Source organism: Mustela erminea, chromosome X (assembly GCF_009829155.1).
Source record: "Mustela erminea isolate mMusErm1 chromosome X, mMusErm1.Pri, whole genome shotgun sequence".
Classification (NCBI taxonomy): Eukaryota; Metazoa; Chordata; class Mammalia; order Carnivora; family Mustelidae; genus Mustela; species Mustela erminea.
Window position 1 is genome coordinate 114,564,142 of NC_045635.1, and position 12,410 is coordinate 114,576,551.

Here is a 12,410-nt window from a genome sequence, read left to right on the forward strand (position 1 = left end):
TGCCCACTCCCATTTTATGAGTGACTAGTGACATTTCCCAGTTGAGGTAGGCTTGGTGTACCCTTGGCAGAATCCCCATCCCCAGAGTGGGCAGATTCTTGACAGTATCCATGCAGCCAATGCCTCTGGTGAGTCCTTTCTCTAAAATTTGCTCTTTCTTATCTCCCTCTTCTGAAAGGAAGTATCTCCAGGTGATTAGTCAGGCCTTGAGCCTTATTCAGTAAGATGATTTGAATTGCGTCCCCCCAAATTCACATGTTGAAGTCCTTTCCCTCAGCACCTCAGAAGGTAATCACAGTTGGAAGTAGGGTCATTACAACTGTAATTAGTCAAGCAAAGACAAGGTCATACTGGAATATGACGGCCCCTAATCGGACATGACTGGTGTCCTTATAAAGGGGGAAAATGTGGACATAGACACACGTACCGGGAGAGGGCCAGGCGGAGATACAGGCAGAGACTGGGGAGATACAACAGTAGGTCTCAGAACACCAAATATTGCTAGTGAACTAGAAACTAGGAGAGAGGCGTGGAACACATCTTCCCTCCAGAACTCTTAGAAGGAAAAGACCCTGCCAAGACTTTGACTTCAGTTTGTAGGCTCCAGAACTGTGGGACAACAAATGGCTGTGGTTTAACCCCACCGGCCTATGGTACTTCGTTATAGCACCTAAACAATGCATGCATCACTGCTCAGTCAGACTCTCTGAGTAAAACAGAGGAAAGCAGGTCACCTCACGGGGGAGAAACTGTGACTGGGTCATGCCTCCAGTATCTGACCACGATGAGCTTTGTCTGTCCACTCCTCCTGAGATGGTTCAGGGCAATGCACTGTAACATCTCCGTCCCCTACCCTCTGAAATACTTTAACATCGTGAGGAGACACTCGGACAAGAGAGGACGGAGAAGCAAATACAGAATATATCTGAAGATTATTATTCAGTGCTGTCTTCAGAAAATTCAGGGACTTTCCTGGTTTAAAAAAAAGAATCCCTTGGATTGCCTCTCTCTTGAGGTTCTAAACCTTTTACTCACTGACTTTTAAAATGACTGTATTTATTACTTTCGGGGTCTGATAGGAAGAGGAAACTTTCCCCAGAAATTTTCTGGAAAGTTCTTGGGCAAGGCGCAAGTTCAGGTTGCAGTCCAGAACTTCTCATTCTACGCCAAATGCTTCACCCACTTCCCTGATACCTTTGCACGAGGAACCGTCCTAGAGTCCAACTCAGTGCCCTAAAAGCAGGGCAAACCATTTATTCAGAAAATAGCTATAAAGGACCCACTATGTGCCAATCGTTTTGCTGGGCACTGGAAACTAACACTAGGGGGCCAAGACTCAGGTTAGGACCCCACTGTGAAGAATCAGAGAACATGAAAGTTGAAGTATTCTGGGAAAAAACACTGTTTAATGCTTCACGAATTCAGGTCTGCTTAAAAATTGTGTAAACACCGCATCACCAGGCAAAGCAGCTTGGGAACCTCACAAAAGGCAAAATAAAATTACATATTGAGTAACAATTGTGGCAAGAGTTTTATTTTCTTTTCCCCAGGCTCTGCCAGAGATAGGCCTGGAGCACAATGTTTTGCTATATCATTCTGCTAGAGAGTTAAAAAGCAGTAGCTGGCAGACACAGCCATCACAAGAAAAGAAATCTGCAGACCAAGATCCCTTATGAATATAGATGCAAAATTCTGTTTTAAAAAGGATTTTAAAAAAAATTTTACATAATCTCTACGTTCAACGTGGGACTTGAACCCAGAACCCTGAGATCTAGAGTCACGTGCTCCACAGATTGAGCCAGTCAGGTGTACCTCCCCCATCCCTTTTTTAAAAAAGTAAACTATATGCTCAATGTGAGGCTTAAGCTCACAAACCTGACATTTAGAGTTGCTGATTAAGCCAGTCAGGTTCCCCTAGGTGCAAATTTTTTTAAATATTTTTTAAAATTTAAATTCAATTAGCCAACATAGAGTACATTATTAGTTTCAGAGGTAATTCATCTGTTGCATATCACACCCAGTTAGATGCAAAAATTCTTTTTTTAAAAAAAAGATTTTATTTATTAGAGAGAGAGCACAAGCAGGGGGGAGCAGGAGAAGGAGAAGCAGTCTCCCCACTGTGCAGGGAGCCTGATGCAGGGCTCCATACCAGGACTCCAGGATCATGACCTGAACCGAAGGCAGACACTTAACCACTGAGCCACCTAGGCACCCATAGATGCAAAAATTCTTAACAGGGATGCCTGGGTGGCTCAGTCAATTAATTGTCTGCTTTCTGCTCTGGTCATGATCCCAAGGTCCTGGGATCAAGCCCTGCATCTGGTTCCCTGCTCCACAGGGAGTCTGTTTCTCCCTCTGCCTCTTCCCCACCTCCCCTGGCTCATGCTCTCTCTCTCGTTCTCTCTCTCTCTCTCAAATAAAATAAAAATAAAATCTTTAAAAAAATTCTTAACAAAGTATAGCAGACTGAATCCAGCAATATATTTAGAGGATTATATAACCTGACCAAGTGGAATTTATCTGACAAATGAATGCAAAGGTGGTTCAACATGTACAAATAGATCAATTAATGTACTAAATCACATTTGCAGACTTAAGGGGGGGTAAACATATGATCATTTTAACTGATACAGGAAAACAGTATGACAAAACCCAACACCCTTTCATGATAAAAATGTAATGTAATAAGAGCATCGATGGGGCGCCTGGGTGGCTCAGTGGGTTAAAGCCTCTGCCTTCAGCTCAGGTCGTGATCTCAGGGTCCTGAGATCGAGCCCTGCATCTGGCTCTCTGCTCAGCGGGGAGCCTGCTTTCCCCTCTCTCTGTCTCTGCTTGCCTCTCTGTCTACTTGTGATCTGTCTGTCAAATAAATAAATAAAAAATCTTTTAAAAAGATCATCTGTGAAAAACCCACAGTAACCATTATACTTCATGGTGAAAAACTGAAAGCTTTCCCCTATGATCAGACACGAGATCAGATTGTCCAGGTTCCCCACTTGTATTCAACATTACACTGGAAGATCTAGCCAGAGCATTTGGGCACGAAATAGATATAAAAGTCATCCAAACGGGAAAGAAAAAAATAATACTATGTCTATTTGTAGATGATATGATTTTACAAATAGAACATCCTAAAGAATCCACAAAAAATATATTTAAGTTAATAAACACATTCAGCAAAGCTGCAAGATATAAGATCAACACAAAAAAATCAGTGGTATTTCTATGTGCTGGCAATGAACAATCTGAAATAAAGTTTAAGAAAACAATTTTATTTACAATAGCATCTAAAAGAGTAAAATACCTAGGAATAAATTTAACCAAGTAGTTGAAAGACTTCTACACTCAAATTACAAACATTGCTGAAAGAAAGTAAAAAAGACCTAAGTAAATGGAAAAGATCCCATGTTCACGGAGTTAATAAAAGATAACAAGATATAATATTAATATGTCAATATTCCCCCAAAGAGATTCAATGCAAGCCATATCAAAATCCAATGTCTTTTTTTTCTTTAAAGATTTTATTTATTTGTTTGACAGACAGAGATCACAAGTAGGCAGAGAGGCGGGGGGGAAGCAGGCTCCCTGCTGAGCAGAGATCCTGATGCTGGGCTCCATCCCAGGACCCTGAGATCATGACCTGAGCCAAAGGCAGAGGCTTAACCCACTGAGCCACCCAGGTGCCCCTGGCTTTTTTTTTTTTAACAGATATGTAAAAGCTGATAGTGCAATTCATATGGAATTGCAAGGGACCCTGAATAGCCAAAACTATTTTGAAAAAGAACAAAGTTGGAGAAACCATACATCTAGATTTCAATGCTAACTGCAAAGCTATGGTAATCAAAACTGTGTTATTGGCATAGGGACAGATACAGATTAATGGAACAGAATTGAGAGTCCAGGAAGAAAACCATGCATATACATATGGTCAATTAATTTTCCATAAGGGTGCCAAGAACATTCAATGGGGAAAAATAATCTTTTCAACAAATGGTGCTGGCCCAGCTGGATGTGTAAATACATATCCATGTACACATGTATACATCTGTATACACATAAACACATAAAAAGAATGAAGTTGGACTCTTGTCTTCGCACCATGTACAAAAATTAACTCAAAATGGATGAAATTCCTAAATGTAAGAACTACCACTATAGAAATTAGAAGAAAGCACAGACATGGGCTCGGATTTGGCCTTGGATGACCTTTGGGCTTGGATGACCTTGGATTTGGCAAAGGAGTCTTAGAACTGACACCAAAAGAATGAGCAGCAAAAGAAAAAAAACAGATCATTGGATTTCATCAAGATTAAAGACGTGTGTATCACAGGACACCATCAAGACAGTGAAGAGACAGCCTAGAGAAGGGGAGAAAGTATCTTCAGGTTACATATCTCATAAGGTTCTAGTATCTAGAATATATAAAGAGTGCTTACAACTCAACAACAAAAACAGGAACAGCCCAATTTAAAAATGGGTAAAGGATTTGAATAGACATTTCTCCAAAGAAGATATGCAGATAGTCAACAAGCACATGAAAAGATGCTCAATGTCATTAGTCATTAGGGAAATGCAAATCAAAACCATGATGAGATACCACTCTGCACCCTCTGCAATGGTTATAATACTAATTTAAAAAAATGGAAAACAACAAGTGCTGGTGAAGAGGTAGAGAAATTAGAACCCTTATAAACTGGTGGTGAGAATGTTGAATGGCTGCTGTGGAAAACAGTGTCTGTTATGCATAAAAGTTAAACATAAAATTACTAAATGACCCATCCTAGATATATAGCCCAAAGAAATGAATGCATGTTCAAATTGAACAAATATCATGAATGTCCACAACAACACTGTTCATAATAACTAAAAGGTGGGGAAAAACCATTAATGTGTCCATTAATAGATTAATCAGTAAATAAAATGTAGCATATACATACAATGGAATATCATTCAGCCATTAAAAATGATGTACTGGGATGTCTGCCTGATTCAATGGGTAGAGCGTGCGACTGGATTTCAGGGTTGTGGGTTTGAGCCCCATGTTGGGTAGAGAGATGGCTTAAAAAGAAGGTCTTAAAAAAATAACGATCTACTGATGCATGCTAAAACATGGATGAATTTGGAAACATTATGCGAAGTGAAAGAAACTAGAAACAAAAAGTCACTTGTATGTTTCCATTTATATGAAATGTCTAAGATAGTCAAATCCATACAGACAGAAAAGTAGATTAGTGGTTGCCAGTGGGAGGGAGGGGGAAAGGGCCATGACTGCTTAATGGATCTGGGGTTTCCTTTTGGGATAATGAAAATGTTCTGGAACTAGATCATATGATGGTCAGATACCACCATGAATGTTCTAAATGCCAATGAGTTGCACACCTTAAAATGAGTAAAATGGCGAATTTTGTATTATGTGAAACAGTACAAATAAAATGGTGCCTGGGACTCCAAGGGCTGTAACATAGCCATTTGTAGAGGCTTGTGATAAGGTTTTCCAAACATGGAAAAACATTTCTGTCACCTTGTTAAGTGAGAAAAGCAGGGTACCAAACTTTCCATGCAATGTGATCTTGGCCACGTAGAAACAAACAAAACCTGTACCCGGAAGAAAAGAAACGCCAAAGGAAATTTACCAAAATGTTGTCTCTGGGTGGTGGGACTCCAGCTGACTTTGTTCTCATCTTTTTACTTTTCTAATGCTTGCCATGTTTTCTTTTAAGAAAGCATGTACAGTATCACTTTTATAATCGGCAAAACACCTTTTTTTGAAAGCACGGACAACAATAAATGTAATTTAAAATAAAAGGAAACAGGATAGAGGCAAGGAGACACAGAGGAGCCAAATGAAGAGAGAACACGCTTCAGGGGAGCAATCATGCAATTTGGACTTGAAAATTGCCAGGAAACAGATGGCAGTGTCCAAGTAGACATCTGCAATGGATAGTTAAATCATATGCAAAGACACAAGTGGCCTTTGAAGCAGGCCCTGGAGAGGCCCAGCAGAGAAAGCTGCTTGCCTGGCCAAACAGAAGGGCAAAGCCTTTGCCCCCACCTCGTTGCAACCTGGCCTCCTCTGAGCCCTTGCTGGGAGCCCAGGTCGGGGGTGGGGTGGGGGGGCCGCTACAGCAGCAGGACTCCGTGCAGATGTGCTTGGCTGTGTAAGGGTACAAAAGAGGTTATGGGAGAAAAAAGAGACTTCTAATCATGACAGTGGCAAACATAGCAGCTGATGTTTACCTGGGGCTTCACAGCTGATAAACATTTCACATACATAACATAAATGGCAGTTACATTACTGCATCATCCTTCTTGATGGCCCTGCCAGGAAACTAATTAGTATTCCTATCTTAACCATGGAGGAAGGAGACACAGAGAAATGACGTGGGTTTGGTGCACACTCGCATAGCGCTCACTATGTGCCGCTGTCCTCAAAGCTTTCTCGTGCATTAATTGTCCACGTTGATGCAGCTAGTAAGGGACAAAACTGGGACTCAAAGGTGCGTTTTTGGATTCCACTACACTATGCCTCTGCTGATATCTAAGTAGGACTTAGCTCTGCCCACAGAATCTCAAGTATGGCCCCAAGTGGTTCTGTCCATCCATCCATCTGTCCATCCATCTTTATTTTTCTGATTTTAGTTTTTTAAAGATTTTATTTATTTCTTTGACACAGAGAGAGAGAGAGAGATCACAAGTAGGCAGAGAGGCAGGCAGAGAGAGGAGGAAGCAAGCTCCCTGCCGAGCAGAGAGCCCAACTCAGGGCTCGATCCCAGGACCCTGGGATCATGACCTGAGCTGAAGGCAGAGGCTCAACCCACTGAGCCACTCAAGCGCCCCTATTTTTCTGATTTTAAATTTGACATATGATTGCATAAAAAGTACAAAAATTACTGAAATAAATAGCATAGAAAGCATAAGTCCCCCTAAATCTCACATCTGAAGATATTCATTCCTTTTTAAAAAAGATTTTATTTATTAATTTGTCAAAGACAGAAGGAGATAGAGCGCACACGTTGGGGGAATGGCAGTCAGAGAGAGAAGCAGGCTCCTTGCTTGGCAAGGAGCCCAGTGTAAGACTCGATCCCACGACCCTGGGATCATGACCTGAGCCGAAGGCAGGCACTTAACTGACTGAGCCACGCAGGCACCCCTAAAGATACTCATTCTTAACTGCTCGATGTGTGTTCTTCCAGATTTTTTCTATGCTATGCTAATGCACACATTTTCCTCTTATTTTAAAAAGTAGGATAACACTGTATCTACACTTATGCAATCCACATTTCATGGAGTACGAAGCCTTGGAAATCTCTCCATGACTGTATAGATCTACCAGATTTGTTTTAATTCTCCATTATATAGAGGTAACAATTGCTTTAGCTAGTCACTTACGGATAGACGTAAAAGTCTTCTTACTTTTTCTCCATACAAACAATACTGCAATAAATATCCTTGTACATGCATCTTTGTATACACGTATATTTGTCTAGGATAAATGGATATAAATGGAATTGCTGGGTCAAAAGTATATACACAGCCATACACGATGAAAATGTTCATAGACACTGACAGATTGCCCTTCAGATAAAAAGACTACTGGGGTCCCTGGCAGGCTCAGCCAGTGGAGCATGTGATTCTAGATCTCGGGGTTGCAAGTTCCAGTCCTGAGTGGGGTGTAGAGATTACTAAAAAGTAAATAAGTAACCTTTAAAAAAAGGACTGTATTAATTGGTGCTCCCACCAACAGTGTATTAAAATGACTTGTTTCGACAGATGCTGGCGAGGATGCAGAGGAAGGGGAACCCTCCTACACTGTTGGTGGGAATGTAAGCTAGTGTAGCCACTCTGGAAAACAGCATGGAAGTTCCTCAAAAAGTTGAAAACAGAGCTACCCTACAACCCAACATTCACACTACTGGGTATTTACCTTAAAGATACAAACGTAGTGATCCAAAGGGGCACGTGCACCCGAATGTTTATAGCAGCAATGTCCACAATAGCCAAACTATAAAAAGAACCTAAATGTCCATCAACAGATGAATGGATAAAGAAGCTGTGGTACACACACACACACACACAATGGAATACTATGCAGCCATCAAAAGAAATGAAATCTTGTCATTTGCAACAATGGGGATGGAACTAGAGGGTATTATGCTGAGTGAAAGAAGTCAATCAGAGAAAGACAATTGTCATATGATCTCTCTGATCTGAGGAATTTGAGAGGTGGGGGGTGTTGTGGGAGGTAGGGAAGGAAAAAATGAAAGAAGATGGGATCAGGAAGAAGACAACCTTAAGAGATTCTTAATCTCATGAAACAAACTGAGGGCTGCTAGGGGGTGGGGGGGGGTAGGGAAAGGGTGGCTGGGTTTTGGACACTGGGGAGGGTATGTGCTGTGGTGAGTGCTGTGAAATGTGTAAGCCTATTCACAGATCTGTTCACAGATCTGTTCCCCTGGGCCAAATAATACATTATAAGTTAAAAAAAAATGAAAAAAATAAATAAAATTACTTGTTTCCTCACAAGCTCATCATTGCTGGGTATTCTCAGCCTAAAATGCTATCATTTCAAAGCAGTAAAAATAGTATCTCATTGTAGCTTGTGTTTTAAAACTAGGAAGAGGCCATCATTTTGTATTTCTGATTCAGTAAGTTGCTTGCTTGTGTCCTATGGCAACTGGCTTTGTATTCGTGTATTACAGAGAGGAGAAGCCCCATAGACAATAGGGGATTGTGGTACATTCTCTTTTAAGGGACAAATAAGCCCTGGAGATTTACACTCACCACAAAACCTGTTCTTAAACGTTGTGCTTGACGTCATATTGGAGGGCTGAGCAGAAATACAGTTGGCCAACCATAATCGATATTGGGTTTCTTAGTGATTATCACCTTGTAGGGTTACCTTTTGATTTATTAGCCACATGAAATATGGTAAGATAATATAATCACATAAGCCAGGGACAGAAATAAACGTTTGCTCACCCACCATGGACAGTTCAGAAATAGCTCCCAGGCAGGTGGATGGCAGGGGCTCCCGCACAGGGAGCGGGGTGCAAGCGCACACACATGCATTTGTGCTCGGGGAGGCAAGGCCTTGCTTGCCTTTGAAAGATACTCAGTGCAGGAATGGAGGGAGACAATCGTGTAGAGCTAGAGAATATCTCGAAGCTCGCACCTGGGGCCGTCTCTCCGAAGCAGGAAAGTGGTCACTTCTGGTCAGCCCCTCTAGTGTGCTGTTTTGGCTGTCAGTTTTATAGTGCTGGTCCCAAGGTCACAGCCCTAATTTAGAGAGAGGTTGGAATTCCATTCTGCCATAAAGCCCTTTTCGGTTTGTCTTGGGCTGTGCTGGCACTGGAATTGCGTGGATGTTGGGCTGTTCTCAGCTATTTGCCTCGGGTCCTGGGGTGCGAGCTTTGTCACGATGATAGTATCATGATTCACCAATAGCTTCCCAGGAAACAAAGGGCACACTCAATTAAAATTTTTATAGATATTGCCAAATTGCCCACCAAATGTCTGTAATGATGGGCATGTTCTTTTTTTCTTAAGACTTCATTTATTCATTTGAGAGCGAGGGAGAGCAACAGAGAGTGAGCATGAACAGGGTAAGGAGCAGGGGGAGGGTAGCAGACTCCCTGCAGAGCAGCGAGCCCAATGTGGGGCTCGATCCTGGGACTCCAGGACGGCGAGCTGACCCAGGTGATGGCAGACGGCCATGTTCTTCAAGAATGTTCGAGAGGGCTTTGCAGACATCATTGCCCTTAATTTTCTTTTCTTTTTTTTTTTTTTAGACTTTAAAGATTTTTATTTATTTATTTGATAGAGAGAGAGAGAGATCACAAGTTTTTTTTAAGACTTTAAAGATTTTTATTTATTTATTTCACAAGTTTTTTTGTTTTTTTGTTTTTTTGTTTTTTAGACTTTAAAGCCCTTAGTTTTCAAACAGTTTTGTATGGTCAGTAGATAAGGCTATTATCTGGCATAGATTATGATGCAAATGGTGGCTTCCTGAGTTGTGTTACATATTGTGGCCTGGAATCCCCATTTTACTGAAGCAAAGGTTGAGGCATCAGGAGGTTAAGGTCCTTGCTCAAAGTTATGCAGCAGATGAACATCAGACCTGAGATTCCAACTCAGGTTCTTTGACTCCAGAGCCAGTGGTAACTGGGTCCATGGCCACCTGAAAACTTTTATAAAAAAAGATTTGTTTAGGGGTTCCTGGGTGGCTCAGTGGGTTAAAGCCTCTGCCTTCGGCTCATGTCATGATCCCAGGGTCCTGGGATCAAGCCCCACATTGGGCTCTCTGCTCAGCAAGGAGCCTGCTTGCCCCTCTCTCTCTGCCTGCCTCTCTGCCTACTTATGATCTCTGTATGTCAAATAAATAAATAAAATCTTTTAAAAAAAAGATTTGTTTATTTCAGAGACACAGAGAGATAGTAGGGGGAGGGGCAAAGGGAGAGGGAAACAAGCAGATTCCCTGCTGAGTGGGGAGCCTGATGTGGGGCTCAATCCCATGACCCTGAGATCCTGACCTGAGCCGAAATCAAGAGTCCGACACTCATCCAATTGAGCCTCGCAGGCGCCCCCCACCCAGGAACCTCTTAAAGATATGCAGGCCTTTTGGTGAGGAGACAGAAGGAAGGAGTCGGGGTACACTCAGGGCAGTGCCATTTCTCCCATTCCTGAGGACAAACAGAAGCCTTGCTGCTTCAGTATTGTCCAACTGGTCATCCTCCACGCCTCTGTCGGAGCCTTCAGTGAGAAACAGTCTCCAGAGACCAAATAAATCAGGTAATTTGGCTCAGGAAAAGGCATTGGAGAAATAAATTGCTGTTGCACCATGAATATAATAAGGCAGTTAGGTAGATGGAAAGAGCTATCCTTTGATTACACGAGTGAAGGTTATGTGCAGCAGATTTTTTAAATCCAAGCTGCCTTTTCCTTGGCCGCCTCTCTGCCAACTTAGCTAAATACTTCTAGCTGCCTCCCCACACTGTCCAGCTGGTGTGTGCTCTGGGAGCACTAATCTGACTTTTCATATTAGCCCAGGCAAAATATAATTACGAAGAGACTCTTCTGCCAGAAATTGTCACATGCCAGTGTCAAATAGAGATGATTTTTATGTATCTACTACTTGGGGTTGGGTTTTTTTTTTTTTTTTTTGCAAAATAAAATAAAGTTTTATTGACTCATAATAAATAGCATTGTGTAATCTGGGATTGACTATGTGGCCAAAGAAGATACAATTGAATTTTTGTTATCAAAATTTCATTTGCTTTCTCTTTCCCCTTCCCCAAATTTGGGCAGAGGCACTTTCCCTAAAAGGAAAAAGATTGGATTTTTATGGAAGAGCTGACACATATGTGAGCCTGGCCAACACGGTTCCTGAACTCAGTCGACTCACAGCATGCATTGACCTGGTGTTCGTGGAGGACAAATTAAGTGATTGGATGGCCTTCTCCTATATTGCTAATAATGCCTTCCTGGGCAGAGAAGCCATAGACCTTGGACTTGGAGGAGACCATCAGCAGCTAATACTATACAACTTGGGCAAGACCTTTTATATCCGTTACTCCCTGACTCCCTTTCAATGGCATACGGTATGCTTGGTATGGGATGGTGTGAAGGGCAGATTAGAGCTCTTCCTGAATACTGAAAGAATACTGGTAATGATGGATCAACCACAAAGCCTGACACCTAATGGGACTCTGATTCTAGGACATTTTCTTACGAACCGGAACAGCCAGGTAGGAAGGGCCCTGCCTGGCTTCACTGGCAGCTTGTACTACTTTCAGCTCTGGGACCACATCCTGGAGAATGAGGAGTTTCTGAAGTGCGTGAGTGGAAACATTGTTAGCTGGGAAGAAGATGTTTGGCTCATCAACGAGATCAACACAACTGTTGACACGAGACTGCGCTGCTGTGAGTAACTTCTGAACTACCCTCCTTGGCAAGGGTTGATCTTCTGTTCGCTAGTCTAAATAATCCACTCTGGGCCAAGGCTCTGTCTTCCTCAGAGGGGCCCAAGGTTGCCAGTTTTTTCATCTGCTTTTTAACGTAGAGCAAAACTATTTTCTTTCTCTTTGTGTTTTGTCTTTTGTTTTGATATCATTTAAAACTTTCAGGAAATTACAACAGGACAAGGAATTTATACAAGTTCTTTACCCAGATTCACCGATTGTTACTTTGTTCCCCCGGATTTTATTATTCTTCCTCTCTCTCTCTTTCCTCCTCCCTACACACACACACACACACACACACACACACACACACACACACACACACACAGTTTCTTAATCCTTTAAGAATAAGTTATGGGCATAGCGCCTCATTACCCCTAAATAGCTCAGTGCGTATTTCCTTAGAATAAGGATATTCTCTTACTGCTGTACCTTGATATAATATCAGTATTT

General features: G+C 41.9%; 1 protein-coding gene across 1 annotated transcript in view; it reads left to right on the plus strand.

The window, feature by feature from the left end:
* The first annotated feature begins 377 nt into the window (after positions 1 to 377).
* Positions 378 to 12,410, plus strand: part of ADGRG4 (adhesion G protein-coupled receptor G4) — a 96,065-nt gene continuing 84,032 nt past the window's right edge. The window contains exons 1-2 of the mRNA XM_032329729.1: positions 378 to 423; positions 11,305 to 11,919. Coding sequence (XP_032185620.1) covers positions 378 to 423; positions 11,305 to 11,919 — 661 coding nt within the window. The remainder of the gene's footprint in view (positions 424 to 11,304; positions 11,920 to 12,410) is intronic.